The sequence below is a fragment of the Notolepis coatsorum genome, assembly GCF_963971535.1.
Source record: "Notolepis coatsorum genome assembly, contig: SCAFFOLD_1120, whole genome shotgun sequence".
Taxonomy (NCBI): Eukaryota; Metazoa; Chordata; class Actinopteri; order Aulopiformes; family Paralepididae; genus Notolepis; species Notolepis coatsorum.
The window spans coordinates 44918-60610 of NW_028169273.1; the positions used below are offsets into that span (position 1 = coordinate 44918).

Genomic DNA, 15693 nt, shown 5'->3' on the forward strand with positions numbered 1-15693 from the left:
GTAATATGGCAACATGCATGCTATTCTTGCAATTACCATTCGGAGCGCGGCGGCGCTGCAGCCTGCACGCACGCACGGCACAAATCAAACTTGACCCACTTTGTAACCTGTGGCTGTGACTTGTTGACACAGTGATCGTTTTGACAGCCAGTAAATAAGGTCACTCAGGAATGCATAATGTCTAAACGAAAACAAGTAAGCCTAACCAATTTTGGTTTCACGAAGACAGTGAAGCTGACAGAGCAGCAGGAGGCGGGATCATCTACAGGCGACGCCGTTACAATTACACCTGCTGCTGGTGCTGCTCCGGTGGGGACTATTATTGACAACGCCCGGTGACCGTGCCGGCGCCTGCGGTCGTATCAGAACACAGGATAGGATACTGTAGACAGTGTTGGATGATGATCTATCATCTATCTTACTAAATGGATACTTTTTTTTTTATCATGGAATGTGCTGTGGAAGCCCAGACCGTCCAGACGGCCGGACCTCAACAAGTGAGTTGTCTAGTATTATGTGTTCTGTAGTTAGTGAAACTGATTGAATATATGACAGGATTCAAGAGGTTTATTTGTCACATACATACATACACAAGGCCTACAGGCTACAGGCTACAGTAACGTCTGCGATCACAGTATCCTCCAACAGTCCGACTCCTCCCTGAGAGGCGCGCCGCGCGCACCCCCCCCCCCCCCCCCCCCCGAACAATATGTTTAAATGTATCCCTTGGTTTGCATGAAATTATGGAAACATTTGTGCCCCCCCGGAAAAAATATTATTTGGCTCACCCAAAGACCATGCTATGGTTCGCACACTGCCTCCCGGAGCTCGGATACGAGTAGGTCTGAGGCGGCCATATGGATGCAGAGCGTAGGGGTCTTGAGGGTGTGTAGTTAGAGACCATTGACCGGAGGTAGGCGGGAGCCGTTCCCTTTGCCGCACGATATGCCAGGTCGAGGGCCTTGAAGCAGATACGTGCAGCAATGGGGAGCCAGTGCAGGTCCCTAAGAAGTGGGGTGACATGGGCCGACTTCGGTAGGTTTGAGATCAGGCGGGCCGCTGCGTTCTGAATGAGTTGAAGAGGCTTGGTGGCAGTGGCCGGGAGGCCAGCGAGCAGTGTGTTGCAGTACTACCAGTAGTCGAGGCGGATTATGACTGGGTCATGAATGTTCACAGCCAATTGTGTGACCGTACTGACTAACGTGTCAACGGATTATGCTCATTTGAAAATGGAAGGTTTGGCCTGATGGGGGCACTAGAGGAGATGTCATCATCTTGGGGTGATGAATATGAACAGCAGATTGCATGTAAATCCGGCTGTTACTTTCCAAGATATCTCATTTTGGCCCCATGATGGCGCTAGAGGAAAGGTGACCAACATCAATAGGTTTATACCTCTACGGGTCATGAATAGTCATTGTTAATTTAGTGACTAATGTGTCAGAAGACAGTCTCATTTGAAAATGGAAGGTTTGACTTGATGGTGGCGATAGGTGTCTTCATCTAGGTGTCATGAATGTTGACAGCAAATGTTATGACTGTACAGCAAAAACATTAATTAAAAAAAAAAAGCCTGATGGTGGCTCTAGAGCAGTGGTCGGCAATAGGCGGCCCGCGGGCCGAAATTGGCCCGCCAGCAATAATATCTGGCCCGTCAGATTATTTTGAGAATATGATTTATATATATATATATATCAGACTGACTATAGGCTGTTAGGCTATATATTTAAGCTATAATGTCCAAACAGAGAAACGACCACCACCTAAAGAATGCTTGTTATTATACTTTGTTGTATCCATTGAGAGTGACTAACAGGGAGGCTATAGGCAGCGCAGTGCAATGTAGCGCTTGCTCAACATGAATAAAGTCGGTGGACAGCGCCTGGTGCTGAAATAGCAAACACGCAGTGTGGTATGAAATTAAAACACCAGTTCAGTAAGTCATTCACACTTTATCTTATGACTGTGACGGCATGTGCACACAGCAGGTTTCAACCAGCCATCACTTTTTGTGATATGGTGAGAACACATACACACACACACAGACAGGGGACAGGGCAGGGAACAGGGCAGGGGACAGGGAACAGGGCAGGGGACAGGGCAGGGGACAGGGCAGGGAACAGGGCAGGGGACAGGGCAGGGAACAGGGCAGGGGACAGGGCAGGGAACAGGGCAGGGGACAGGGCAGGGGACAGGGCAGGGGACAGGGCAGGGAACAGGGCAGGGGACAGGGCAGGGAACAGGGCAGGGGACAGGGCAGGGAACAGGGCAGGGGACAGGGAACAGGACAGGGCAGGGGACAGGGGACAGGGCAGGGCAGGGAACAGGGCAGGGGACAGGGAACAGGGAACAGGACAGGGCAGGGGACAGGGGACAGGGCAGGGCAGGGAACAGGGCAGGGGACAGGGCAGGGGACAGGGCAGGGGACAGGGCAGGGAACAGGGCAGGGGACAGGGCAGGGAACAGGGCAGGGGACAGGGGACAGGGCAGGGCAGGGGACAGGGCAGGGGACAGGGCAGGGAACAGGGCAGGGGACAGGGCAGGGCAGGGGACAGGGGACAGGGCAGGGCAGGGGACAGGGCAGGGAACAGGGCAGGGGACAGGGCAGGGCAGGGGACAGGGAACAGGGCAGGGGACAGGGCAGGGAACAGGGCAGGGAACAGGGCAGGGAACAGGGCAGGGGACAGGGCAGGGGACAGGGCAGGGGACAGGGCAGGGAACAGGGCAGGGAACAGGGAACAGGGCAGGGCAGGGGACAGGGAACAGGGCAGGGAACAGGGCAGGGGACAGGGAACAGGGCAGGGGACAGGGCAGGGAACAGGGCAGGGCAGGGAACAGGGAACAGGGAACAGGGCAGGGAACAGGGAACAGGGCAGGGGACAGGGCAGGGAACAGGGCAGGGAACAGGGAACAGGGCAGGGGACAGGGCAGGGAACAGGGAACAGGGCAGGGGACAGGGCAGGGCAGGGAACAGGGCAGGGGACAGGGCAGGGAACAGGGCAGGGGACAGGGCAGGGAACAGGGCAGGGAACAGGGAACAGGGGACAGGGCAGGGCAGGGGACAGGGCAGGGGACAGGGCAGGGAACAGGGCAGGGGACAGGGCAGGGGACAGGGCAGGGAACAGGGCAGGGAACAGGGCAGGGGACAGGGCAGGGAACAGGGCAGGGGACAGGGAACAGGGAACAGGGAACAGGGAACAGGGCAGGGAACAGGGAACAGGGAACAGGGAACAGGGAACAGGGAACAGGGCAGGGAACAGGGCAGGGAACAGGGAACAGGGAACAGGGGACAGGGCAGGGAACAGGGAACAGGGAACAGGGCAGGGAACAGGGAACAGGGAACAGGGAACAGGGAACAGGGAACAGGGGACAGGGCAGGGAACAGGGCAGGGAACAGGGCAGGGAACAGGGCAGGGCAGGGGACAGGGCAGGGAACAGGGGACAGGGCAGGGAACAGGGGACAGGGCAGGGAACAGGGGACAGGGCAGGGAACAGGGCAGGGCAGGGAACAGGGAACAGGGCAGGGAACAGGGCAGGGAACAGGGAACAGGGAACAGGGAACAGGGCAGGGAACAGGGCAGGGCAGGGGACAGGGCAGGGAACAGGGCAGGGGACAGGGCAGGGAACAGGGGACAGGGCAGGGGACAGGGCAGGGGACAGGGCAGGGGACAGGGAACAGGGAACAGGGAACAGGGCAGGGAACAGGGCAGGGGACAGGGCAGGGAACAGGGGACAGGGCAGGGAACAGGGCAGGGAACAGGGAACAGGGAACAGGGCAGGGGACAGGGCAGGGAACAGGGAACAGGGAACAGGGCAGGGAACAGGGCAGGGCAGGGAACAGGGAACAGGGAACAGGGCAGGGAACAGGGGACAGGGCAGGGAACAGGGCAGGGAACAGGGCAGGGGACAGGACAGGGGACAGGGCAGGGAACAGGGCAGGGAACAGGGCAGGGAACAGGGCAGGGAACAGGGCAGGGGACAGGGCAGGGAACAGGGCAGGGAACAGGGAACAGGGCAGGGGACAGGGCAGGGGACAGGGCAGGGAACAGGGCAGGGGACAGGGCAGGGAACAGGGAACAGGGCAGGGGACAGGGCAGGGAACAGGGCAGGGGACAGGGCAGGGGACAGGGCAGGGAACAGGGCAGGGGACAGGGCAGGGAACAGGGCAGGGGACAGGGCAGGGAACAGGGCAGGGAACAGGGAACAGGGCAGGGAACAGGGAACAGGGCAGGGAACAGGGCAGGGAACAGGGAACAGGGCAGGGAACAGGGCAGGGGACAGGGCAGGGCAGGGGACAGGGCAGGGCAGGGGACAGGGCAGGGGACAGGGCAGGGAACAGGGAACAGGGAACAGGGGACAGGGCAGGGAACAGGGAACAGGGAACAGGGAACAGGGCAGGGAACAGGGAACAGGGCAGGGAACAGGGAACAGGGAACAGGGAACAGGGAACAGGGAACAGGGAACAGGGAACAGGGCAGGGGACAGGGCAGGGAACAGGGAACAGGGAACAGGGAACAGGGCAGGGAACAGGGCAGGGCAGGGAACAGGGCAGGGAACAGGGCAGGGAACAGGGCAGGGGACAGGGCAGGGGACAGGGCAGGGAACAGGGGACAGGGCAGGGGACAGGGCAGGGGACAGGGAACAGGGAACAGGGAACAGGGCAGGGAACAGGGAACAGGGAACAGGGCAGGGAACAGGGCAGGGAACAGGGAACAGGGAACAGGGAACAGGGCAGGGAACAGGGCAGGGAACAGGGAACAGGGAACAGGGAACAGGGCAGGGAACAGGGAACAGGGAACAGGGGACAGGGCAGGGAACAGGGCAGGGGACAGGGAACAGGGCAGGGAACAGGGGACAGGGCAGGGAACAGGGCAGGGAACAGGGCAGGGAACAGGGCAGGGAACAGGGCAGGGAACAGGGCAGGGAACAGGGCAGGGAACAGGGGACAGGGCAGGGAACAGGGAACAGGGAACAGGGCAGGGAACAGGGCAGGGCAGGGATGGCTCCTGGCAAGAGTGGTCTGGAGACATTCACAGTATAATAAGTTATGAACCCTATTATTATTAATATAGTAACTACAAATAAATACAGTGAATAGCTATAATATAAAGTAACTTATTTTAATGTGAATTTCTCCAGACCACTCAGAGTCTGAGGTGTGGCTACAGTACAGTTCAGTATACAGTAGGCTACAGTACAGTTCAGTATACAGTAGGCTACAGTACAGTTCAGTATACAGTAGGCTACAGTACAGTTCAGTATACAGTAGGCTACAGTACAGTTCAGTATACAGTAGGCTACAGTACAGTTCAGTATACAGTAGGCTACAGTACAGTTCAGTATACAGTAGGCAACAGTACAGTTCAGTATACAGTAGGCTACAGTACAGTTCAGTATACAGTAGGCTACAGTACAGTTCAGTATACAGTAGGCTACAGTACAGTTCAGTATACAGTAGGCAACAGTACAGTTCAGTATACAGTAGGCAACAGTACAGTTCAGTATACAGTAGGCTACAGTACAGTTCAGTATACAGTAGGCTACAGTACAGTTCAGTATACAGTAGGCAACAGTACAGTTCAGTATACAGTAGGCAACAGTACAGTTCAGTATACAGTAGGCTACAGTACAGTTCAGTATACAGTAGGCTACAGTACAGTTCAGTGTACAGTAGGCTACAGTACAGTTCAGTATACAGTAGGCTACAGTACAGTTCAGTATACAGTAGGCTACAGTACAGTTCAGTATACAGTAGGCTACAGTACAGTTCAGTATACAGTAGGCTACAGTACAGTACAGTATACAGTAGGCTACAGTACAGTTCAGTATACAGTAGGCTACAGTACAGTTCAGTATACAGTAGGCTACAGTACAGTTCAGTATACAGTAGGCTACAGTACAGTTCAGTATACAGTAGGCTACAGTACAGTTCAGTATACAGTAGGCAACAGTACAGTTCAGTATACAGTAGGCTACAGTACAGTTCAGTATACAGTAGGCTACAGTACAGTTCAGTATACAGTAGGCAACAGTACAGTTCAGTATACAGTAGGCAACAGTACAGTTCAGTATACAGTAGGCTACAGTACAGTTCAGTATACAGTAGGCTACAGTACAGTTCAGTGTACAGTAGGCTACAGTACAGTTCAGTATACAGTAGGCTACAGTACAGTTCAGTGTACAGTAGGCTACAGTACAGTGTGTAATGCCCTCCCTGACTACAGTTCAGTATACAGTAGGCAACAGTACAGTGTGTAATGCCCTCCCTGACTACAGTTCAGTGTACAGTAGGCAACAGTACAGTGTGTAATGCCCTCCCTGACTACAGTTCAGTATACAGTAGGCAACAGTACAGTGTGTAATGCCCTCCCTGACTACAGTTCAGTATACAGTAGGCAACAGTACAGTGTGTAATGCCCTCCCTGACTACAGTTCAGTATACAGTAGGCAACAGTACAGTGTGTAATGCCCTCCCTGACTACAGTTCAGTGTACAGTAGGCTACAGTACAGTGTAATGCCCTCCCTGACTACAGTTCAGTATACAGTAGGCAACAGTACAGTGTGTAATGCCCTCCCTGACTACAGTTCAGTATACAGTAGGCAACAGTACAGTGTGTAATGCCCTCCCTGACTACAGTTCAGTATACAGTAGGCAACAGTACAGTGTGTAATGCCCTCCCTGACTACAGTTCAGTATACAGTAGGCTACAGTACAGTGTGTAATGCCCTCCCTGACTACAGTTCAGTATACAGTAGGCTACAGTACAGTGTGTAATGCCCTCCCTGACTACAGTTCAGTATACAGTAGGCAACAGTACAGTGTGTAATGCCCTCCCTGACTACAGTTCAGTATACAGTAGGCAACAGTACAGTGTGTAATGCCCTCCCTGACTACAGTTCAGTATACAGTAGGCAACAGTACAGTGTGTAATGCCCTCCCTGATTACAGTTCAGTATACAGTAGGCTACAGTACAGTGTGTAATGCCCTCCCTGACTACAGTTCAGTATACAGTAGGCAACAGTACAGTGTGTAATGCCCTCCCTGACTACAGTTCAGTATACAGTAGGCAACAGTACAGTGTGTAATGCCCTCCCTGACTACAGTTCAGTATACAGTAGGCAACAGTACAGTGTGTAATGCCCTCCCTGACTACAGTTCAGTATACAGTAGGCTACAGTACAGTGTGTAATGCCCTCCCTGACTACAGTTCAGTGTACAGTAGGCAACAGTACAGTGTAATGCCCTCCCTGACTACAGTTCAGTATACAGTAGGCTACAGTACAGTGTGTAATGCCCTCCCTGACTACAGTTCAGTATACAGTAGGCTACAGTACAGTGTGTAATGCCCTCCCTGACTACAGTTCAGTATACAGTAGGCTACAGTACAGTGTGTAATGCCCTCCCTGACTACAGTTCAGTATACAGTAGGCAACAGTACAGTGTGTAATGCCCTCCCTGACTACAGTTCAGTATACAGTAGGCTACAGTACAGTGTGTAATGCCCTCCCTGACTACAGTTCAGTATACAGTAGGCTACAGTACAGTGTGTAATGCCCTCCCTGACTACAGTTCAGTATACAGTAGGCTACAGTACAGTGTGTAATGCCCTCCCTGACTACAGTTCAGTATACAGTAGGCAACAGTACAGTGTGTAATGCCCTCCCTGACTACAGTTCAGTATACAGTAGGCTACAGTACAGTGTGTAATGCCCTCCCTGACTACAGTTCAGTGTACAGTAGGCAACAGTACAGTGTAATGCCCTCCCTGACTACAGTTCAGTATACAGTAGGCTACAGTACAGTGTGTAATGCCCTCCCTGACTACAGTTCAGTATACAGTAGGCAACAGTACAGTGTGTAACGCCCTCCCTGACTACAGTTCAGTATACAGTAGGCAACAGTACAGTGTGTAATGCCCTCCCTGACTACAGTTCAGTATACAGTAGGCAACAGTACAGTGTGTAATGCCCTCCCTGACTACAGTTCAGTATACAGTAGGCAACAGTACAGTGTGTAATGCCCTCCCTGACTACAGTTCAGTATACAGTAGGCTACAGTACAGTGTGTAATGCCCTCCCTGACTACAGTTCAGTATACAGTAGGCTACAGTACAGTGTGTAATGCCCTCCCTGACTACAGTTCAGTATACAGTAGGCAACAGTACAGTGTGTAATGCCCTCCCTGACTACAGTTCAGTATACAGTAGGCAACAGTACAGTGTGTAATGCCCTCCCTGACTACAGTTCAGTATACAGTAGGCAACAGTACAGTGTGTAATGCCCTCCCTGACTACAGTTCAGTATACAGTAGGCAACAGTACAGTGTGTAATGCCCTCCCTGACTACAGTTCAGTATACAGTAGGCAACAGTACAGTGTAATGCCCTCCCTGACTACAGTTCAGTATACAGTAGGCAACAGTACAGTGTGTAATGCCCTCCCTGACTACAGTTCAGTATACAGTAGGCAACAGTACAGTGTGTAATGCCCTCCCTGACTACAGTTCAGTATACAGTAGGCTACAGTACAGTGTGTAATGCCCTCCCTGACTACAGTTCAGTATACAGTAGGCAACAGTACAGTGTGTAATGCCCTCCCTGACTACAGTTCAGTATACAGTAGGCAACAGTACAGTGTGTAATGCCCTCCCTGACTACAGTTCAGTATACAGTAGGCTACAGTACAGTGTGTAATGCCCTCCCTGACTACAGTTCAGTATACAGTAGGCTACAGTACAGTGTGTAATGCCCTCCCTGACTACAGTTCAGTATACAGTAGGCAACAGTACAGTGTGTAATGCCCTCCCTGACTACAGTTCAGTATACAGTAGGCAACAGTACAGTGTGTAATGCCCTCCCTGACTACAGTTCAGTATACAGTAGGCAACAGTACAGTGTGTAATGCCCTCCCTGACTACAGTTCAGTATACAGTAGGCTACAGTACAGTGTAATGCCCTCCCTGACTACAGTTCAGTATACAGTAGGCAACAGTACAGTGTGTAATGCCCTCCCTGACTACAGTTCAGTATACAGTAGGCAACAGTACAGTGTGTAATGCCCTCCCTGACTACAGTTCAGTATACAGTAGGCAACAGTACAGTGTGTAATGCCCTCCCTGACTACAGTTCAGTGTACAGTAGGCAACAGTACAGTGTGTAATGCCCTCCCTGACTACAGTTCAGTATACAGTAGGCTACAGTACAGTGTAATGCCCTCCCTGACTACAGTTCAGTATACAGTAGGCTACAGTACAGTGTAATGCCCTCCCTGACTACAGTTCAGTATACAGTAGGCTACAGTACAGTGTGTAATGCCCTCCCTGACTACAGTTCAGTATACAGTAGGCAACAGTACAGTGTGTAATGCCCTCCCTGACTACAGTTCAGTATACAGTAGGCAACAGTACAGTGTGTAATGCCCTCCCTGACTACAGTTCAGTATACAGTAGGCAACAGTACAGTGTGTAATGCCCTCCCTGACTACAGTTCAGTATACAGTAGGCTACAGTACAGTGTGTAATGCCCTCCCTGACTACAGTTCAGTATACAGTAGGCAACAGTACAGTGTGTAATGCCCTCCCTGACTACAGTTCAGTATACAGTAGGCTACAGTACAGTGTGTAATGCCCTCCCTGACTACAGTTCAGTATACAGTAGGCTACAGTACAGTGTGTAATGCCCTCCCTGACTACAGTTCAGTATACAGTAGGCTACAGTACAGTGTGTAATGCCCTCCCTGACTACAGTTCAGTATACAGTAGGCTACAGTACAGTGTGTAATGCCCTCCCTGACTACAGTTCAGTATACAGTAGGCTACAGTACAGTGTAATGCCCTCCCTGACTACAGTTCAGTATACAGTAGGCAACAGTACAGTGTGTAATGCCCTCCCTGACTACAGTTCAGTGTACAGTAGGCAACAGTACAGTGTGTAATGCCCTCCCTGACTACAGTTCAGTATACAGTAGGCAACAGTACAGTGTGTAATGCCCTCCCTGACTGCAGTTCAGTATACAGTAGGCTACAGTACAGTGTGTAATGCCCTCCCTGACTACAGTTCAGTATACAGTAGGCAACAGTACAGTGTGTAATGCCCTCCCTGACTACAGTTCAGTATACAGTAGGCAACAGTACAGTGTGTAATGCCCTCCCTGACTACAGTTCAGTGTACAGTAGGCAACAGTACAGTGTGTAATGCCCTCCCTGACTACAGTTCAGTATACAGTAGGCAACAGTACAGTGTGTAATGCCCTCCCTGACTACAGTTCAGTATACAGTAGGCAACAGTACAGTGTGTAATGCCCTCCCTGACTACAGTTCAGTGTACAGTAGGCAACAGTACAGTGTGTAATGCCCTCCCTGACTACAGTTCAGTATACAGTAGGCAACAGTACAGTGTGTAATGCCCTCCCTGACTACAGTTCAGTATACAGTAGGCAACAGTACAGTGTGTAATGCCCTCCCTGACTACAGTTCAGTATACAGTAGGCAACAGTACAGTGTGTAATGCCCTCCCTGACTACAGTTCAGTATACAGTAGGCAACAGTACAGTGTGTAATGCCCTCCCTGACTACAGTTCAGTATACAGTAGGCAACAGTACAGTGTGTAATGCCCTCCCTGACTACAGTTCAGTATACAGTAGGCAACAGTACAGTGTGTAATGCCCTCCCTGACTACAGTTCAGTATACAGTAGGCAACAGTACAGTGTGTAATGCCCTCCCTGACTACAGTTCAGTATACAGTAGGCAACAGTACAGTGTGTAATGCCCTCCCTGACTACAGTTCAGTATACAGTAGGCAACAGTACAGTGTGTAATGCCCTCTCTGACTACAGTTCAGTATACAGTAGGCAACAGTACAGTGTGTAATGCCCTCCCTGACTACAGTTCAGTATACAGTAGGCTACAGTACAGTGTGTAATGCCCTCCCTGACTACAGTTCAGTATACAGTAGGCAACAGTACAGTGTGTAATGCCCTCCCTGACTACAGTTCAGTATACAGTAGGCAACAGTACAGTGTAATGCCCTCCCTGACTACAGTTCAGTATACAGTAGGCAACAGTACAGTGTGTAATGCCCTCCCTGACTACAGTTCAGTATACAGTAGGCTACAGTACAGTGTGTAATGCCCTCCCTGACTACAGTTCAGTATACAGTAGGCAACAGTACAGTGTGTAATGCCCTCCCTGACTACAGTTCAGTATACAGTAGGCAACAGTACAGTGTGTAATGCCCTCCCTGACTACAGTTCAGTATACAGTAGGCTACAGTACAGTGTGTAATGCCCTCCCTGACTACAGTTCAGTATACAGTAGGCAACAGTACAGTGTGTAATGCCCTCCCTGACTACAGTTCAGTATACAGTAGGCAACAGTACAGTGTGTAATGCCCTCCCTGACTACAGTTCAGTATACAGTAGGCAACAGTACAGTGTGTAATGCCCTCCCTGACTACAGTTCAGTATACAGTAGGCAACAGTACAGTGTGTAATGCCCTCCCTGACTACAGTTCAGTATACAGTAGGCTACAGTACAGTGTGTAATGCCCTCCCTGACTACAGTTCAGTATACAGTAGGCAACAGTACAGTGTGTAACGCCCTCCCTGACTACAGTTCAGTATACAGTAGGCAACAGTACAGTGTGTAACGCCCTCCCTGACTACAGTTCAGTATACAGTAGGCAACAGTACAGTGTGTAATGCCCTCCCTGACTACAGTTCAGTGTACAGTAGGCAACAGTACAGTGTGTAATGCCCTCCCTGACTACAGTTCAGTATACAGTAGGCTACAGTACAGTGTGTAATGCCCTCCCTGACTACAGTTCAGTATACAGTAGGCTACAGTACAGTGTGTAATGCCCTCCCTGACTACAGTTCAGTGTACAGTAGGCAACAGTACAGTGTGTAATGCCCTCCCTGACTACAGTTCAGTATACAGTAGGCAACAGTACAGTGTGTAATGCCCTCCCTGACTACAGTTCAGTATACAGTAGGCTACAGTACAGTGTGTAATGCCCTCCCTGACTACAGTTCAGTATACAGTAGGCTACAGTACAGTGTGTAATGCCCTCCCTGACTACAGTTCAGTATACAGTAGGCTACAGTACAGTGTAATGCCCTCCCTGACTACAGTTCAGTATACAGTAGGCAACAGTACAGTGTGTAATGCCCTCCCTGACTACAGTTCAGTATACAGTAGGCAACAGTACAGTGTGTAATGCCCTCCCTGACTACAGTTCAGTATACAGTAGGCTACAGTACAGTGTGTAATGCCCTCCCTGACTACAGTTCAGTATACAGTAGGCTACAGTACAGTGTGTAATGCCCTCCCTGACTACAGTTCAGTATACAGTAGGCTACAGTACAGTGTGTAATGCCCTCCCTGACTACAGTTCAGTATACAGTAGGCAACAGTACAGTGTGTAATGCCCTCCCTGACTACAGTTCAGTATACAGTAGGCAAAAGTACAGTGTAATGCCCTCCCTGACTACAGTTCAGTATACAGTAGGCAACAGTACAGTGTGTAATGCCCTCCCTGACTACAGTTCAGTATACAGTAGGCAACAGTACAGTGTAATGCCCTCCCTGACTACAGTTCAGTATACAGTAGGCAACAGTACAGTGTGTAATGCCCTCCCTGACTACAGTTCAGTATACAGTAGGCAACAGTACAGTGTGTAATGCCCTCCCTGACTACAGTTCAGTATACAGTAGGCAACAGTACAGTGTAATGCCCTCCCTGACTACAGTTCAGTATACAGTAGGCTACAGTACAGTGTGTAATGCCCTCCCTGACTACAGTTCAGTATACAGTAGGCAACAGTACAGTGTGTAATGCCCTCCCTGACTACAGTTCAGTATACAGTAGGCAACAGTACAGTGTAATGCCCTCCCTGACTACAGTTCAGTATACAGTAGGCTACAGTACAGTGTGTAATGCCCTCCCTGACTACAGTTCAGTATACAGTAGGCTACAGTACAGTGTGTAATGCCCTCCCTGACTACAGTTCAGTATACAGTAGGCAACAGTACAGTGTAATGCCCTCCCTGACTACAGTTCAGTATACAGTAGGCTACAGTACAGTGTAATGCCCTCCCTGACTACAGTTCAGTATACAGTAGGCTACAGTACAGTGTGTAATGCCCTCCCTGACTACAGTTCAGTATACAGTAGGCAACAGTACAGTGTGTAATGCCCTCCCTGACTACAGTTCAGTATACAGTAGGCAACAGTACAGTGTGTAATGCCCTCCCTGACTACAGTTCAGTATACAGTAGGCAACAGTACAGTGTGTAATGCCCTCCCTGACTACAGTTCAGTATACAGTAGGCTACAGTACAGTGTAATGCCCTCCCTGACTACAGTTCAGTATACAGTAGGCTACAGTACAGTGTGTAATGCCCTCCCTGACTACCCGAGAGCACCAGAGTCACAGACCACTGACTCGTTTAAAAGAGGACTAAAAACCTACCTCTTCACCAAAGCTTTTTCTTAGTTTTAACCTTTTATACATGCCTTTGTGTGTTTTATCCCTTTAAAAAAATGTATGCCTTGTTTTTTAATTGCCTATGTTTTTAAAGCCTATGTTAGTACAGTTCAGTACAGTATAGCTACAATACAGCGACGTGTTGTTTAGATTGCAGTGCTCAGCTCTCCACCTTGCACAGCATATAAGCTACTGATTAAACAACATGTAGGTTTATTGACCCATGCGGTGCAGGGTTTTCTTTTGAGGTTTAATGAACCCTTTTAGGACTGTGTATATATATATAGAATTCCGCCTTGATATTTCTCGTATTTGTGGCTGTAAACTGGTATATAGGATATAGGAACAGTTGAAACCACCATCGTCTGATCTAGATGGTGAAATACAGTTAAACCAGCAGCATGCATATGGGCTGATACTGTATCTCCAGCTGATACTGTATCTCCAGCTGATACTGTATCTCCAGCTGCTATACTGTATCTCCAGCTGCTATACTGTATCTCCAGCTGCTACTGTATCTCCAGCTGCTATACTGTATCTCCAGCTGATACTGTATCTCCAGCTGATACTGTATCTCCAGCTGCTATACTGTATCTCCAGCTGCTATACTGTATCTCCAGCTGATACTGTATCTCCAGCTGCTATACTGTATCTCCAGCTGATACTGTATCTCCAGCTGCTATACTGTATCTCCAGCTGCTACTGTATCTCCAGCTGATACTGTATCTCCAGCTGATACTGTATCTCCAGCTGCTATACTGTATCTCCAGCTGCTATACTGTATCTCCAGCTGCTATACTGTATCTCCAGCTGCTATACTGTATCTCCAGCTGCTATACTGTATCTCCAGCTGCTATACTGTATCTCCAGCTGATACTGTATCTCCAGCTGCTATACTGTATCTCCAGCTGATACTGTATCTCCAGCTGCTATACTGTATCTCCATCTGCTATACTGTATCTCCAGCTGATACTGTATCTCCAGCTGATACTGTATCTCCAGCTGATACTGTATCTCCATCTGCTATACTGTATCTCCAGCTGATACTGTATCTCCAGCTGATACTGTATCTCCATCTGCTATACTGTATCTCCAGCTGATACTGTATCTCCATCTGCTATACTGTATCTCCAGCTGATACTGTATCTCCAGCTGATACTGTATCTCCAGCTGCTATACTGTATCTCCAGCTGCTATACTGTATCTCCAGCTGCTATACTGTATCTCCAGCTGCTATACTGTATCTCCATCTGCTATACTGTATCTCCAGCTGCTATACTGTATCTCCAGCTGATACTGTATCTCCAGCTGATACTGTATCTCCAGCTGATACTGTATCTCCATCTGCTATACTGTATCTCCAGCTGATACTGTATCTCCAGCTGATACTGTATCTCCAGCTGCTATACTGTATCTCCAGCTGCTATACTGTATCTCCAGCTGCTATACTGTATCTCCAGCTGATACTGTATCTCCAGCTGATACTGTATCTCCATCTGCTATACTGTATCTCCAGCTGCTATACTGTATCTCCAGCTGATACTGTATCTCCAGCTGCTATACTGTATCTCCAGCTGATACTGTATCTCCAGCTGCTATACTGTATCTCCAGCTGCTATACTGTATCTCCAGCTGCTATACTGTATCTCCAGCTGATACTGTATCTCCAGCTGCTATACTGTATCTCCAGCTGCTATACTGTATCTCCAGCTGCTATACTGTATCTCCAGCTGCTATACTGTATCTCCAGCTGACAAAGCCTACCGTCGTCTTTCGCCGTCATATCTGTATTGTCCTGTACATCTTCATCCACCCACGGTTTAACCTGCTTCGCGGCCGCTGCTGGTCCAGACTCCACTTTATTGGATCCGGCTTTAGTTTCGGCCTTTGATGTTGTCTCCGTTTCCCGGGAGTTCCTGAAGATCAAGGCGATCACCAAACACAAGACGGCCACGAAGATCGGCGTGAGGATGGTCAGAAATGCCATGACGACTGCGGTGAATCTGAAACGGGGATATTGTGCGCAGCACTCTTGCGGAAATGTGGACTTGTTGCCGGACCTGAGAAAACTAAAGAGTCCGACTCCTGGGAGGAGCTGAGTCCGCTGAAGAAACTGATAACAGGCCATAAAACTCTGAAGGCTGCAGTCGAGACAGTTCCAGTGTTGCAGTGCTGGTATCACTCGGTATCACTCTGTGATACCTC

The 15693-nt window shown here is 49.8% G+C and overlaps 1 protein-coding gene across 1 annotated transcript in view; it reads right to left on the bottom strand.

Annotated features, from left to right (window-relative positions):
* The window catches only part of iyd (iodotyrosine deiodinase), a gene marked incomplete at both ends in the record, with an annotated part of 40805 nt that extends 25330 nt beyond the window's left edge, over positions 1–15475 (bottom strand). The window contains one exon of the mRNA XM_084339584.1: positions 15253–15475. Coding sequence (XP_084195710.1) covers positions 15253–15475 — 223 coding nt within the window. The remainder of the gene's footprint in view (positions 1–15252) is intronic.
* Positions 15476–15693: the final 218 nt, after the last annotated feature.